The following is a 17,296-nucleotide window of genomic DNA, read 5'->3' as shown; positions in this document are numbered from 1 at the left end:
TCTGAGTAGTAATGTATTCCATATCAAAAGAGCAACAAGGAAAATAGTTGAGTTAAGAAATTTAAAATAATAAAACATGGCAACCCATTTGGTTATTTTCTCATCTTTATCGCTACTAGATTTCAAAGAAACATATTTCACTGCATTAGATTATCATAGGATGCCAAGAGTTTTCTGTTATCTGGCTCTTTCTGTTCATATTGTTTGAGGCATATCATGATTATGCAGTTAATTTTACATCCACAATACAGAGAGTTGCGCAATGGAATCCAACCTTCCCTAATTTGATTTTGGCTTAGGAAAATCAAATTTTAGTGCACTGTATTTGGAGGATAAGAAATTGCTGAAGTTTTGTGACTTAATTTCTTAAGTAAGTTTTGTGACTTACTTAATTTCAAGTAAGATTCTTTACTTGACAAATTTTGATTTTAAAAGAATATTTTGGTCATTATTATTCCCTTTTATTTTTAGATATTTTACCTCCCATTGGCTCTTTGCATCCCACCTTCAATATTCGCTGTTCATCTTCAGTTTAATCTCCTTTACCAGTTCTGGATACATACAGAGGTAAATTTAGATATTCAGCAGTGCCTGAACAATTAGATTGGATCAATGTCTTGAAAACGTATTTGAAGCTGATTTATTGTATTAGAAAATTATTTTTATAACTCATTTGAAAAGAAGCTGAAGTTTATTGTTATTTTTCATTCTCCATTATATACTCAATTATAACAAGTCTACAGGCACTTGGTCCCAGTTGTCATAAAAAAAATTGTTTGTTTAATTTATTTTGCCCTAACCAAAATATTTTAAACAATAACAAGCATAAATTAATACTATACATCTTCACCTTATAAAATGTTTAAAACTGCAACACTAAAAAGAAAATTCATATATTAAATATTTTAAGAAAAATAAGACTATATTTATAATGCATTTATAAATAATAAAACAATTTTTCCATTGGCTTCCTTGGTTTCTTCATGAATGTTGCAGTTTTGTGTGTATTTGTGTATAAAATACTATCAGTTTTTATTTTTTAAAAAATACATCTTATTCCAAGTATTTTTAATATGCCAAAATGTGTATGTTAATTCTCTTGAATTTATGCAATGTGTTTTACATTTTTCTATACTCGTTGGACACGAATGATTACATATGCTATTTTAAAATTGTTATTTATTTGTTTATTTTTTATATAGAACATATATTATAGATAGTGGTCCTTATTAGCTCTTAACAGAAACAGATCAAAACCTGCCTAACATCTGTTAAATACACCACTGCCACCACCACCATCAAAACATGAGGCTAAAATAATAACATTTAAAACTTGAAATTAGTTTTGAGTTCTTTCCTAAATTGTAGTTGGGAAAAGATGGATATGTTTCAGCTCTGCTGGTAATTATTTTCCATAATAGGAAAACTGCCATATAGAATGCTAAGTTCATCAATGATCTCAAATATGTCCATGATGGGACCCCCACACACACACAGACAAAAAAACTGATGAGAAGAGCTGATGTCGTGACGGCATGACGTACAACCTTGGTGCTCTGAGATTGCAGTTGAATTTCTGCCGCTGGATGGTCCATTTTGATCTAAACCGTCCCGCAGAGATGATAATTGAGAAGGGCACCTCCTGCTGATCTCAGGGACACCGCAAAGTCCCTGAAAGATCCAGGAATAGCCCTTTTTTTCTGGCAACAGAAACGCAGCTAATGAAGCTACTGAAGTTGGGACAGCTCCGGAACAGGAAGAAAGTGGAAAGAGAAAGTGTCGAATTGGTGAGGAAATTTAATTATTAGAGGAAGAGACTACCCAAGAAAAAAAATTAAGTTAAGATTGAAGACAGAAGACTGTAGGTGGCGAGATTGATTTGCATTGAACTTAGTATGTTATCCAGTTTCTTTTTTTTTCCATGGATGGAACTTTTGCAAGGGCTCCCTATTTTTTAAACTGAATGGATTAATTCTTTCTTCTTTTTTCACTTTTGCTTATACCTATGGATTAAAATTCTCCTTTTTATATAATGCTTGATTTGATTGATTGGATTGTTTTTGATCTCTATTTAAGGGTTTTTCTTTCTTAAGCTTGGAATATAAAGAAGATAATAAGAAGGATTATAAAGAGGGTTGTAGCAACAGAAAGAAAAGCAGTTACACTGCCACTCAGAGGCTGGAGGCTCGACACATTGTTTTTCTTCTTTCCCTTTGATCACTTGAGATTCAAGGTTCTTTCAGTTTGTTTACTGACAGTGATAGTAGGAAGAGCACAAGTTGTTTATACAGGTGCCTTTTGGAAGTACTATCACTAGCTATTGGAGGGAAGACAACATTTTGATTTGAAAGATAATAAATGAACTTGTTTGAAGTTTATTAAAATAGCCTTAAACCCTGTAGTGGCAGTGTCTGCAAAATTGAAAGAATGGCTCAGCAGGAAAAAAAAAAACATTGCAAATGATTATGTTTGAAATTCAAAATTTATTAGTTATGACAGAGAGAATTGAAAAGAGATTGGAAGATATGGAATACAAAATAGAAAAATCTGATGGAGAAACTGAGGATGCTTACCAAATGAAGAAAGTGGAGGACAGAGCTCAAAAGACGGAAGAAAAAAAATGAGCAAAGAGATAATAAAACTCTGAATACTGATAACAAAGTGAGTGTGGCTGGTAATGGCAAGAGTGAAATATGGAAAGGGGAGATAGATGGATTGGAACTCTACCCCAGATTTCAAAGCACAGAAGAAGAAAAGAGAGAAAAATTGATGGAGATAAGGAAAGAAATCTTGACAAGCACCAGCGCTAACCAAAGATAACCAAATGCTCAAAATCTGTTGTCATACACAAATACGTAACTTTTCACCAACCTGAATAGGTCAATGGACAGGTACAATGTTTTGGATTCTCTTTACCTAGTTTTAGGACTTGGGTGGAAAACAGATCATATTTTAGAACAGATTTATCCAGACATATTGAAAATTTTGTAAAATGTTAATTACTGCTGTGTGTGTTATTTTGCACCTAGATTTACAATATTTTGTAAATCTAAGCAATATGTTGCTTAGCAATGTTTGCTGTAGGAATACTACCATTCTTACAATCACATCATAGACATCTGTCTCTAGTTTGTGGCCCTACCAGATATATTATACTATAAAGTCATAATTTTCAACCACATATGTAATCCAGTATAAAATAGTAAAATAGGTTATGTATTATATTTTGATATAATCGGTTTAGAATAAATTGCATGCACATTCATTTTGTGTTACTTATGGTACTTTATTATTTTCTTCTTAATTTTTTTGTCTTTTAATGACCTTGTAATCCCTTGCATCTGGGTGGAATTTGTGCAACTGAATGGAACTGAGTGTTTACTGGCCGATGCCCTTCCTGTCACCATTGCAAAGTTCGCAGCAGATATTTATTTATTGTGCCCCAGAGGGACAAATATCTGCTGCTACCTACGATCAAACTCACACTCTCCTGATTGTGAGGCAAGAATTCCACCTGTAGGCCACTGCACCACTTATTCTCGCTATATATACCCACATCTTGTTAATGTGTATTTCTTGATTAAGACTTTATAAATTAGATTAATTAGATTAATCAACAGTTGATTAGTGTCTTTAGTTTAAATGTTCAGTGTTTTTAATCCTTGGGATTCAATCTCTGGCACAACCGGAGGGTATCAGATTGAATTCAGATATTAAGGGATGTCTTCATATTATTCATGCTTACTTAATGTATTATTGTTATTTATTTTAAAACTTTAAGTGCACAGACCTATTGAAGTTACATTGAATTTTATGAGCCTTACATTAGTTGAGTCATGCATTAATTGCATTGTAATTTATATATTTTCTTTGTATAATAATCTAAAATTTGAAATTGGTTTGTATTAAATGTAGATATTAACCAATACATATGTCAGATCTGAATACCTTCATGTCCTGAGAATTTACATATTATGTTATTTTTCTGGGCATTCATACGAACAAGCTCTATATGTGCAGTTCTGAGTATACGAAAGCTTTCCCTGGTCCCAAACCAGTCTTTTGAAGTCTCTACATGCATTTCTGTAAACCTAACTGCTTCTCCTTTCATAGAGATCATAAGATACAGGGCTCCTGTCCAAGGGTGGGTTGCTGCCAGCATTACTGCCAGTTCGGTGTGTGTGCAATTCAGTGCTCTGTGTGCATGCACATTTGCACAAAAATAGGTCTGTGCATGTGCAAAATATTAAAAAATAAAAATAAATAAATTTCTGCACCGAAAATTGTTCTGCACATGTGCAGAACTGAAAATCAAGATGGCGGTACTGTTGGAAAATCAGTTTGTGGGTGTGGCAGGCCTTGGTCACTGCCAGTTCCAGTGACACAGGCTGCCAAACCACTACCAGTTTGGCCGAACCGGTCTGAACTGGTAGGTACAGATGTGACATAATTAGATTGCTTGATTCAAACATACTAGAAGGACCATCTGACTTGAGTTCCAACAGGGAACAGAATATCTTATCAAACATTATAGCTGATATAGATGCATTATAAGCCAAGTTCAGTCATAGGTTTAGAAATGTGGGTTTAGAAATAAAACAACAAAAAATCAGATGCCAGCACTCTGCCCTCAAGATAATTTATTACAAATATGACCTTGTGTTTCTTCTCTAAACAGTTTTGAACCCTAAATCTTCACTTCTTCATACCCAGAATATAGTTATATTAGAATTCAAACCCCCATGAATCCCTTTATGATCCCAACAGGCTGGTTCTTTTAGCTTGTTTTTACTTGCAAACCAAAAATATTATTGTTTCACTCCTCAGTGTGGAAATTTGGCTACCTCCATATTACATGCTTACTGAAGTAGAAAACTGCCTAATCAGATAGGAAAACATTTGGCGATGAATAAATCAGGATTTGCCGAAAATTTCAAAGTGTGCAAGCAGGCAGACAAGCGCATATCCTAGGGTTTTTGCTGTTCCCAGGTCCCCTGTAGAGAATTCACATGGCAAGTATGGCCACCAAGTCCATCTGTAAAAATACATGGCTCGCTTATTTTGAATTAACACAACAACTTTAGTAGAAAAGCAAACCATGCTTTTATTTTTATGTTTCCTCACCAGATGGTCTCAAATATGGATTCATATTCTAAGGGTGTGTGTGTAAGTCATGCTGAATTTGGTTAAGGAAAGTATAATAGTATTTTGAAGAAAAATACATTATCTAATAGTTTGATCAGTATAAATAAAAGTTCCTTGGCTCCTAAGCTTGATTGGATGTTTGTTTATAGGAAAGAGTTCTGTGTATTTATATATTTTTATTTTATTTTTAAATGAATGAAAATAATTACAGCTTCATATATAACAAAAGGTTTTTTAAAATCAGTATATTTCTCAAAAATTGGTGCTAAACATCTACAGGTGCTATTGAGAGAAACCTGTATATTTTGTTATATGCAACTTTCCTGGTTCCCAAATTGTGTGGATTAATGTCCAGAGAACCGAAGCAGATTTAATAACAGTTCCATTTATTAAGTAGTAAAATATACTATGGCATCCCTGTGAGTTTACTATGGCACTATGGGGCCCTGTGATGTGCAGTTTTTGTTGTTCAGTTGCCAGGTCTGTCAACTTCTCTGTGACCCCCCATGGACCACAACATGTCATCCCTCCCCTCCCCATCCTGTATTGTGTCTTGGAGTCATTGATGTCCACTGCATGTCTAACCATGTCATTGTCTGCCGTCCCTTCCTCCTTTTGCCTTCACTCTTTCCCAACATCATGGTCTTTTGCAATGTGGATTATTACAATATTACTACAATGTAGTTATATTGCACTGATGATACTATGGAATATGTAGTATGGAGTTGTTTTATGGCCCATGGTTTCTCAAATTATCTTGAATTCACCAGGTAGAAATATACAGAACATTAGAAGGGTCATTGATTAGAAAATGCTATATTTCACAAAATAGATTAAATACGGATTTGTGTGCAGTAATGATATAAGCTTGTTTCATAAGGTGTAAAATTTCCCTTGGATAAGGGAAATACATAATTCCTCCACCCCTTATTTGAACAAAAATTGCATTCAATACCTTGAGGTACTAATAGATTAAATAAAGAGTAAAACATATTAAATTAAAGATTTGTGTGCAGTAATGATATAAGGCTTCGCTTCACAAGGTGTAAAATTTCCCTCGGATCTCATCACATGGATTATTTTCCATTATTTAAACACAAATTGCATTTAATACCTCGCAATACTAACAGGAAAAAAGTTTCCCAGTATTCAGCCAGGCTCTAAGGTCACAAATTGACATATAACTGTTGCAAAAAAATTTGCAAAATTTATCCAACCCCTAAAATTTGCAAAGGAATCAATTTATTTCTCACTATAGTATATCACTTTTTTTATTTATATGAAGTAAATGCATGTGTATGTATGGATATAAATTATATATACGCATATACGCATAACATATACAATGTATAACAGCACTGATTAAAACAGATTATAGACATAAACTAATGAGGCAACAAGGATATGACATTTTTAACAGACCAGATGCTCTCTTTTTTTGAGACAAATTTCAAATTATACTTGACAAATATGTCAAGACAAATTTAGAGCTATATTCTGAAAACAATGTAGTGACGACAATCACTAAATTTAAATGTTCCTGAAATGAAATACAATTATTAGGATACTGCTTAAGTCTTAATATTTTTTGCTTGTTATAATTTCAAACCAAAAATATAGATTTCTGAAGGCCACATCCCCAGGTTTTCAGGACTACACAAAACCTTAGATTATATCTGAAAGATATAAGAACTGAATGGTTATTTGTTTAAACACAGCAGTAGTAGGAGTAATATTTGTAGGAGTACATCTATCTTATTTATAGTAGTCAATAACAAATTCATAATTGTTTTAAAATTCCAGGATGAAATTATTGTGCTGAATTTCTTTACTGTGCTTCTGGCATAATCCATGGAAACTAAATTAGTAATCATAAAAATCTTAGTCTAATTACTGTTGGAGGAGATACAGAAACAACTTATTTAATATTCATGGTTATGTATCGAGGCTGAGTTACTAATGTCATCAAAAAAGATGGTCAGCACTATACATCTTGGCAATTTCAGTTACCTGTGTGTAAATGTGTGATTCCAGAACTACCTTTATTCCTTTCATTAAGGGCTGGCTGAATACATGCTTCTAACTTGCATTGAAGAGAAGCTGTTTTAAGCAATATAATCATCCTCCCCATTTCATGACATGTTTGTAAATCTTTTTATAGCACTTTTTATTAAACAATATTTTTAGTCCACTTGGATGATGAAAATAACTTAAGCGTAAGTTAGTCAACATTATACACAGCTCGTCCTACCCTTATTGCAACACTTTCTCGTGGGTGAATAACATCGGTGTTTTGTTCTGTGATTTGAACTGCAGCCTACTGCTGTGCTAGAGATGTGGGCCAGAGGTTAAAATCAAACTCTTCAAAGGATCCATATTGTAAGCAATGCTGTTCGCAGGGATTTTAAAAAAATCAAAAGTGTCTACTTTGATCAAAAGTAGAGCCCTAAGCCACTTCTAAGCAAAGCCAAAAAGTATGAATTGGTCTATAATACTTCTGTTGAAAGTCTAAATATGGTATATTTTTACTAAAGCATTTCAATGTTTATCTTAAAAACAAGCTGAAACTTGCTAAAGCAAAGTTAGTGTGGTATTTTAGCTAAACTGCTGATTTTTCATTTTATGAATCACAATTCATGGAGAATCCTTCCCTACTTTTAAAATAAGTAGAATACAGTTAAGTTTTTATTCAAAAGCAAGTACCTATGATTTGAATGAGGCCGTCTCCCAAGCAAGTGTGTACAGGATTTATCCTTCTTAAAACAATAATGCTTTAAGAAGAAAATAGAATTAACTTGAAATGTGAAGATTTTTGTTCCAATCTAAGATAATTTGGAGAGCTTGAATTTATTTTGGGACAATATTCAAAAGCAAATGTTTCTGTTGTCTTTGAGTTTTGAATATTAAGAATAGAAATAATCATCTTGCTAGAGGGATCTGCTCTGTAGAAATAAAATTGTGACTCAGATAAATATGTGATCATAATTAAAATACATTTAGGTAATAGATTTCTTATTTAGTCATAAAGTATAATTATATCAACTTTATATTTGGAAAAAGAGCATAACGTATAAACACACCTCATTTTACTGCATTGAAATAATAATTTGAGATTAATAAATATTGCCATGATTGGTGAAGAACCCAGGGCAGGGGTGGGGTGGTGGTGGTGGTGGTGGTTATTAGGGAAAATCTCAGACCTCAGGAGGTCACTGTGCCTCGGATAGGCGGGTGTGAGTCCCTTTTTGTGAAATAGGGTCTTGAAGTTCAGGTGGGCCTTTTTGTTACATACCTGTCTCCCTGCTATATTTCATCGGCCCTGCCGGAGCTGCTGCATGTGTTAGCTGGATTGGCGGTTGATTTCCCCAGGCTTATGATCCTGGGGGATATCAATCTGCCGTCTATTGGCAAGACATCTGAGTCAGCTCGGGAGTTCATGGCTTCCATGACGGCTATGGACCTAACTCAGTTAATTCAAGACCCCACCCATAATGGGGGACACATGCTCGACCTGATTTTTGTCTCTGGGCAGTGGATGAATGATCTAGATTTAGGGAATATTTCTATCCAACCTTTGTCATGTTTGGATCATTTCCTCATCAGGCTTGACTTCCATACTGCTACCCCTCATTGCAGGGAGGCGGAACCAACTAGATGGTTCTGCCCCAGGCGCCTGATGGACCCTGAAAAGTTCCTGATGGAGCTTGGGACTTTTCCTGAATCCCTTGCTCACAACTCGACCGAAGCCCTAGTGGAAGCCTGGGATAGAGCGGCAACTGGGGCTTTGGATTGTGTTGTGCCTTTGCGGCCTCTGACCTGGTGTTGATCCCAGGTAGCTCCCTGGTTTTCCGAGGAGCTCCAGGAGGTGAAACGCCGGAAAAGACGCCTAGATAACGGTTGCAGGGCCAGCCGGTCTGAATCTGATCGAACACTAGTAAGAATTCATATTAAATCCTACTTAGTTGCGATAAAAGTAGCAAAACGGCAACATTTTTCCGCTCTTATCGTGTCCGCAGATAACTGCCCAGCCGCCCTGTTTAGGGTGACCCGCTCCTTACTTAACCAAGGAGCTGGGAAAGATCCCTTGCAGGTAGGGCTGAAGAATTTGTTCAGTATCTGCAGGATAAAATTGCTCAGATCCTGACAGGCTTGGACTCTGGGTAGATTCGGGCGAGTTGACGGGGATAAAACTTGTGGAGACCATCTGGGATGAGTTTGATCCTGTGACACCCCCCCCCCCGAGGGCATGGAGAGGATTATGGGGGGACTCAGTGCTGCCACTTGTGTGCTGGACTTGTGTCCCTCTTGATTAGTCTCGGCTTCCTGGGAGGTGACACGAGGCTGGCTCCAGGCGATTACCAATGCTTCATTGAGAGAGGGGTTCTTTCCCACCGCCTTGAAGGAGGCAGGGGTGAGGCCCCTCCTTAAGAAGCCTTCCCTGGACCCAGCTTCTTTAGCCAATTATCGTCCGGTCTCCAACCTTTGCTTTGTAGCGAAGGTTGTTGAGAATGCGGTAGCATGTCAGCTTCCCCAGTCCCTGGATGAAGCTGTCTACCTGGATCCGTTTCAGTTGAGTTTCAGGCCTGGATACAGCATGGAGACGGCATTGATCGCGTTGGTCGATGATCTCTGGCGGGCCCGGGACAGGGGCTGCTCCTCTGTCCTGGTTTTATTAGACCTCTCAGCGGCTTTTGATACCATCGACCATGGTATCCTACTGCGACGACTCGAGGAGTTGGGAGTGGGGGGCACTGTTTTACGGTGGTTTTCCTCCTACCTGTCGGATCGGTCACAGTTTGTGTTGACTGGAGGGCAGGGATTGGCCCCGAGGCGTGTCACTTGTGGGGTGCCCCAGGGGTCGGTTCTCTCACCCCTCCTGTTCAACATATATATGAAACCACTGGGTGAGATCATCCATGGTTTTGGGGTACGGTATCATCAATATGCTGATGATACCCAACTTTTCATCTCTACCCCAAACCACTCAAATGATGCCCTCGATGTGATGTCCCGATGCCTGGAGGCTGTGCGGATCTGGATGGGGAGGAACAGGCTCAAGCTCAATCCCTCCAAGATGGAGTGGACATGGTTTCCGTCATCCCGATTTGTGCATCTTGTTCCATCTTTGATGATAGGGGGAGAAATTTTAGCCCCCTCAGAGGGGGCCCGCAATCTGGGCATCCTCCTGGATACGCGGCTTAGAACACCTGACGGCTGTGACCAGGGGAGCCTTTTACCAGGTTCGCCTGGTACGTCAGTTGCGCCCCTTCCTGGATCGGGATGCTCTGTGCACAGTCACTCATGCCCTCGTCCTTTCTCGCCTGGACTACTGTAACGCTCTCTACATGGGACTGCCCTTGAAGAGCACCTGGAGGCTTCAACTGGTCCAGAATGCGGCTGCACGAGTTATGGGGGCACCGAGGTGCTCCCATGTTACACCCCTTTTAGGCGGCCAGCACTGGTTGGCAGTTGTCTTCCGGGTGCGATTCAAGGTACTAATTATGACGTTTAAAGTGCTCCATGGCTTAGGCCCAGGTAGCTGCGAGACCACCTACTGCCACCGGTAGCCTCCCATCGTCCAGTGCGATCCCACAGAGTTGGCCTCCTCAGGGTGCTGTTGGCCAGACAGTGTCAGCTAGTGACCCCCAGGGAGAGAGCCTTCTCTGTGGGAGCACCTTCCCTCTGGAATGAGCTGCCCCCGGAGCTTCGTATAATCCCCGACCTCCGGTCCTTCCGACGCGCACTAAAAAGTTGGCTTTTCCAGCAAGCCAGCCTGGCCTGAACAAAACAAAATAAATTATTGATCACTGTTAATTTTAATATGATTTTTTTAAAAAAATGTCATTGTCAATTTTAATTGGGTTTGGGATATTCTATTTAATTTTTTTAAACTTTTGTATTATGTGTTTCTTTTAATGTTGTACCCCCTCCTGAGTCCTTGGGAGAAGGGCAGCATATAAATCTAATAAACCTAAACCTAAACCTGAATGTAGATGATTATTATTTTTCTTACAAGTGTTCTCAATTTCTTAACTATTTTTTCTATTGGTATGTGAGTTTGCAAATTCTACATTTACAGAAATGTTGAAATGTATAATGACTAAAAACCAAAAGTAAGGAGAGGCTCAAATATGCAGTGGATGATCTGAACAGATAATATAACTTGAAGTTTACACAATAATGTTTTAAAAATAGAATTCAACAAATATTTCCTGGGACTCCTTCAGAAAAGATTATGATAAAATTATAATACCATATAAATGAAAAACAGCTTAATTGCAAATAATCAAAATGATAGAATATCTTACAGGAAGTAAGAGGTCATTCTGAATTGTTATTGCTGCTGTGTTATTGCATACTGTAGAAATACCCATTTCATGAAAACTGACTGAGTTTTCTGAGTTAATTAAATATTTGTTAATCAATTTTCCTACCCTTTGTTTTCTTCTGTTGTAGCATCTGCTATCATTTTATTGATCTCCAATCCACTGTAATTATACTGCATGTTTTATTGTTTTTTCCAAAGGTCATTGAAAATCTTGGTCCGTTGGAGTTTATTCTCAATACTCCTAGTCATCATAGAGTTCATCATGGTAGGCAACACTGGATGTGTACTTATTTTGTTAAATATTATTCAGTGTGAGAAATTAGATAGAATTCTCTTTTGCAATGCCTTTTGGGTAAATGAATTGTAAAGTAGTGTTCTAAAATCTTACAAATGTCCTGGGTTCTTATTTTTAAATTAGATACTGGTTACCTATGGATAGATTATATGATTATATTTCTGTCTGTGTGTCCAAGTATCTATCAAATATTTTACATACAGACACAGACACGCCCAGAGAGTGAGAGAGACAGAGATATTATGAAATAATTATAAGTAATGGCCTTGATGTAAATTAGGTTAATAACGCTTAATTAAAACATAAGCATTTAAGTAATAATAATTATTCTCTTTTCTCATTTGTGTCAATGTCTGGTTTCAGCTTAATATATTGTTCCAATCCAATGGAAAAATGCCTTATTTTTTTCTGTTTAGGCAGAAATCGATATTGTATTGATAAAAACTATGGTGGTACATTAATTATTTGGGACAGAATTTTTGGTAAGTCACTTTTGTCATTACCTTATGTTCAGATTACTGTAAAAATGCTCTTTCTTGGACTTTCCTTGAAGATTACTTAAAAATTTCTGAATGCTGCTTTTACTTGATAACACAACAAAGGTTAGTTCAGTAGAATCAGAAGTTAAAGAAGTTAATTTTTTCAGGTTTCTGGGTATAATTCAAAATAAATGTAATAGTTTACAAGTATTACATTCCAACTAGAAATAGGACTGCAACAATTTAGATAACTTAAGACAATTCAAGAATAAAGAATAAGTCATATATATTGGGGTAAAAATAGGAAGCCAAACAAAAGGAAATTCAGATAGTCCCCAAGAAGTAGGCCAAGTGACAAAGACATGTTTCAAGTCTTCTGACACTTTTTACCCATCCAAGCTAACATAATACTTGTTAATGGTCAGATTTATTTCTATCTTTTTTTTACTATCAGTGTGATAAGCAACGTAAAGCCATTGCAGAATGATCTTCCATGACCAGAGTCTCCCTGACTTATACACTGTGGTACCTTTCTTCTCACCCTCACAGGTCTAAGGAGGCAGGTTTATGGAAACAAGCTAGAAACAGTAAAAAGACGCTGTTTTTCTATGAGTTTATTAGGTAGTTAATAGGCTGACTGTATAGTAAGTAGATGATTAATTTATTATATACATCAACATATTTTAGTTCAGTGTTATGGCTTTCTGGTTTTAAGATTATTTTATTTGATGTTATAAACCATCCAAGGAATGTCATGTGGATCATATCTATGCATGAATGAAATGAAAAAAAAAATATTTTTCTTTAAATTTTATTTTTAAAGCATTTTATTTATATTCCATCTAGGTACCTTTGCTGCAGAAAAAGATAAAGTTGTATATGGTCTAACACACCCCATAAATACTTTTGAATCTTTAAAAGTTCAGGTAGTCCCTTTTTATTAAATTTGCCTATTTTATTTTTATGTTTTAATAAAAGTTCTAGATCTAACTATCTCATTTCCCCCCCTAGGATGGTGATTATGTTCAAGCATCATTGCTTCCTATGGATTAGAACAAGTAGTCCTTGAGTTACAAATGTAATAGAGCCTGCCCATTCCATTTATAACCCAAGGATTCATGGGAGTGAATCTCATATCTTGAATGAAATCACTGCTTTTGTCTATATATTCGCTAATTTAATGTGTGGGCGAATGCGGGGTTTGTTAAGTGAGGTATTTCCGGGTGGGGAAATCCAAGTGGGGGGCCTAGTGATGGAACAGGCCATCTACTTTAGACTATCCAAGGCTTGCACCGACCCACAGACACCTCATTCCCTCAATCCTGCTGTTCCTGGTGACTTACTTATGAAGATCTGTCTCCTCTCCAGCCTGTTTCTTTGTCTGCTTCCTCCTTTCTCGTCAGGAAAAGCCTTGATGAGGCCTCTGATAATGAAAAAGGAGACCCGGGAGGCCATGCAGAACCTTCTGGACCTCCTTTCTGTCTGGAGAGCTGCTTGAGGCCTTTGGTGATAAAAAAGGAGATTCGGAAGGCCCCATGTGACCTTCCAGGCTTCCTTTTTCACTACCGCTTAAAGATTGTGCCCTTTAAGCTTTGGCGGCCCTTTTCAAGAAGCCCTTGCCAGTAGTAACAGTTTTGGAGGGACACACTCGCTCCTCCAAAGCTCTGCTGGTGCCAACAAAAGCTTTTTCCAAAGGGCTGCCAAAGTTTACAGGAGCACAATCTTGCTGCAGGCTTCAGCAAGGAAATAGCAAGTGGAGGAAAAGCCTGAAGGACCTTCCCTCTGTTTGCAAAAGTCAAGACCTCAATTCACAGATAATAAGGCCTAAAGTGCGAGATCACATGAGCTCTGTAGAATGAGATCTCATGCTACTGATCATTCATGATCTCATGGTATGTTAGGGTTAGAGTTCTCTGTTCTCTGGGAATGCATCAAAAGCCTAAAGCAATGAAGTAGGCAAAGAAAGTCTGACAGAGGGAAGGCCATCTCAAGGTGAGTTTCCACAGGTGAAGTGACAGCCCGGGGGGGGGGGGGGCGAAATAGGTGAGGCAAATGTTGCAGAGCCTCTGTGGTTATTCGTAAGAGCAAACAACTGCTATGGTGTTGCAATATTCATAATTTAAGGAACTTGTTTGTAAAAGCTAGGGGCCGCTTATCACATAACTTCGAATATTCACTAAGGGAACACTCCTAACCCGGGGATTACCTGTATATGAGATTCCAGGTCAAAAGCTCTAAAATAGTTTCAACTTTTGTTTAAAAAAAAGAACAATCCCTTTCTATTTTGCCTATTCTGTCCACTTAGTGAGCTCCTTAATTCCCACCTCCCCTGTACTTTCTGCTACTCTTCTGCCCACTTTTTAAATTTCATATTATTTGTAGTTTCATTTTTACTTGTATTCATTTATTGCTTTGATATTGTTATGCTTGCCTTATTTTGATGTGCTTTCAATGTTATCTCTGGAAGCTGCCCACAATAGCCCTCAGTAAGATAGGCATCAAATACATTTAACAAATAAAAAAAATAAACAATCTTGGTCTTTCCCTTGTTTAATGAAGCTTTCAAACATTAAAATGATTATGGAGATTATCCAGGTCATGATTGTCCCAAAGAAAAAACTTTTTTTCAAAAGGCAACTGGAGGTTTTTCCTTGAAGACATTTTGCTTCTTATTCAAGAAGCTTCTTCAGTTCTACACACACACACACAAACGCACACGTACACACCTCCTATAATTATAAAATTGCTTTAACACAATAAATGGTCTCATAGCTACTGGCCTGCCTTATATTATATTGTCATTTACATTACATTATCAGAACTTTAAATTATATACTAAAATAAATTATAATACATTGAATAATTTTAAACGCTTCTAATTTATTTCAGATATTTTGTTTATAACAATAGGTACTTGGGGCAGAAACTTTTTCTGTTATTTTGTGTGTGTGCATTCATAAATACTTTCGTTTTCTAAAGAATGAACTACAAGGGGGAAAGAAAGTAAGTTAAATATGAATTTTATATTCCTTTTTCATTAGCCCATTGAGGGAACAAACTTTTGTTCCAACAACATTCAATGGGCTGTAATAATAAAAAAGAACAGGCTGCAGGTAGATATTTTGTTATTTTACAAAATAGTTCATAATATGTGATGTTAGCAGTGGGCATAGACCTTCCAATTTTTTCAGATTTTTTTTCATTTTTACATATTTCATGCTTTTTAAAAAAAATTGTAACATGCATCTCAAATTTTCTATGTTCTGATTTTGCACACTGGTTTATTTCATGTGCCAGTTTCTGTAAGTTTTGTGCACATTTTTCACAGTTATCTGCTTTCTCTACTGCCTTTTTTATTACTGTAGTATGAACATAAGATGCAAATGATGATGTCTGTAGAGATTTTCAACTAGCTGTAAATGTGTCTAGTGCTAATTTGATTTAAGAAAACAGTCTGGTATCAAACCATAGATTCTGAATCCGGTTTATTTCATTAAAACATACTGACAAACAAAAGTTTAAAATCTTTTGTTGCAGTTGTTTTTATTTTGTTTTGGTGACTGGTTTCCCATTTCCTTCTTCATAGGGCAAAGAGAAAAAGTTATGTCAGTTTCTGGCCTGATATATTAACCACTACATCAGTCACTAGCTATCCTTAAATCAAATAGTCCAACTGAAGTAAAAGTCAAAAATTAATTTCTCCATTCCAATAGAATGGGGAAGAAAGCACAGGAGGTCAAAAATTGCCAATGATATTTAGACTGTTTATCTTCTCAAAAAAACTCAAGCAAAACTTTGTTACAATCTATATTCAAATATTTTGTTTATAACAATCAGTAACGAAAGCTTCTCTGTTGCTTTGTATTCTCATTAATTTTGAGCAATATAAACCTGGAAGTTTTCTATTCCTACAGTTTCATCATTGTGTTTATATATGGAGCATATTTTGGACCACACCTGGATTTGTCAATAAACTTTCAGTTATGTTCAAGGGACCAGGATGGGCACCAGGCAAGCCAAGACTTGGCCTTATTGAAGAAATTCCAGAAGTAAGTATTAATGTCCATTAAGTTTTAAGCAATTTCTAGATACTATAGCCCTGTGTCTTTGCAAACAACCTGGGGTAACAGTCAGAAAGCCTCTTATTTGAGACCCAACTACTGCTATGCCACGGGGTGAACTTTCATCATTTGTTCCAGCTCCTGCCCGCCTAGCAGTTTAAAACTGCGCAAATGTGAGTAAATAAATACTTTGGTAAGCACATTAATGAGAACATTAAAGGAGTCCCAAACTGGGCATCCCCTGGCAACAATGAAGTTATTGTCTAATACTTTTAACCCAGAAGCACTTTGATGCTTCTGACACGAAAAAACAACAATAACCATTGATTAAAATAATATATTAGTTAAAGATATCCCAGGGAAAGTTATTTTCAATAAAGGTAAAGAGAAATTATCAATAAAATATATGTGACAATGCATTTTAAATGACTGATTACTGATTATTTTAATAACAAAATTAATCTGCTTTATTAACTATAGATCACTGGGAAGGAAGTTCCTTTCAATCGCAAATTACCAAGCTACATGTATATCTATGTAATAGTGCATTTTGCCTTAATGATGGGATTTTATGTCGACTTAACTACGTCCAAATATGTAAGTAAAATTTAATAGAATTTAATAGAAAGGCTACTTTTGATTTTCTGAAATTTTTTTTTACAAATTGTTTGCATTGTTTGATGAATAAAACTGAAAAAAAGTTGAATCTGACATACTACTGTATATTGTGAGGCATGATTGGCTAATTACCTTTAAAATATGTATGATTTAAATATGGTAAGAAAATGGTGATTTTTATTTGTCATTTCTACAATTTTTAATCTTATGCTTATCCCTTAACTAGTATAAGCATCTCATTTCCTACTTATCTCTTAGCTAGTATAAGCATCTCATTTCCTATAACAAATGAACAAGTATGTATACAACCATTACTATTTAGTGGGATTTGTTCAAAGAAGTAAGAGGTGGCATATTTTTTAGCTACTTC

General features: G+C 36.3%; 1 protein-coding gene across 3 annotated transcripts in view; it reads left to right on the top strand.

Moving 5' to 3' along the window:
- Positions 1-17,296, top strand: part of AGMO (alkylglycerol monooxygenase) — a 154,574-nt gene that overhangs the window by 56,767 nt on the left and 80,511 nt on the right. For 2 of the 3 annotated variants that reach the window (XR_015696340.1, XM_014076208.2), the window contains exons 5-10: positions 472-567; positions 11,672-11,738; positions 12,185-12,250; positions 13,094-13,173; positions 16,162-16,296; positions 16,789-16,905. Coding sequence is in view for 2 of the 3 variants with exons in the window: in XM_014076208.2 (XP_013931683.2) it covers positions 472-567; positions 11,672-11,738; positions 12,185-12,250; positions 13,094-13,173; positions 16,162-16,296; positions 16,789-16,905 (561 nt within the window). In the remaining variant the exon portion in view is untranslated. The remainder of the gene's footprint in view (positions 1-471; positions 568-11,671; positions 11,739-12,184; positions 12,251-13,093; positions 13,174-16,161; positions 16,297-16,788; positions 16,906-17,296) is intronic. The other variant, XM_087712754.1, reaches the window with a different exon arrangement.

This window comes from Thamnophis sirtalis, unplaced genomic scaffold, assembly GCF_051295495.1.
Source record: "Thamnophis sirtalis isolate CommonGarterSnake01/CBP01778 unplaced genomic scaffold, rThaSir2_p1.2 scaffold_4, whole genome shotgun sequence".
Classification (NCBI taxonomy): domain Eukaryota; kingdom Metazoa; phylum Chordata; class Lepidosauria; order Squamata; family Natricidae; genus Thamnophis; species Thamnophis sirtalis.
Note: the sequence above shows the minus strand (reverse complement) of the source record. Positions and strands in the feature narration are given on the sequence as shown.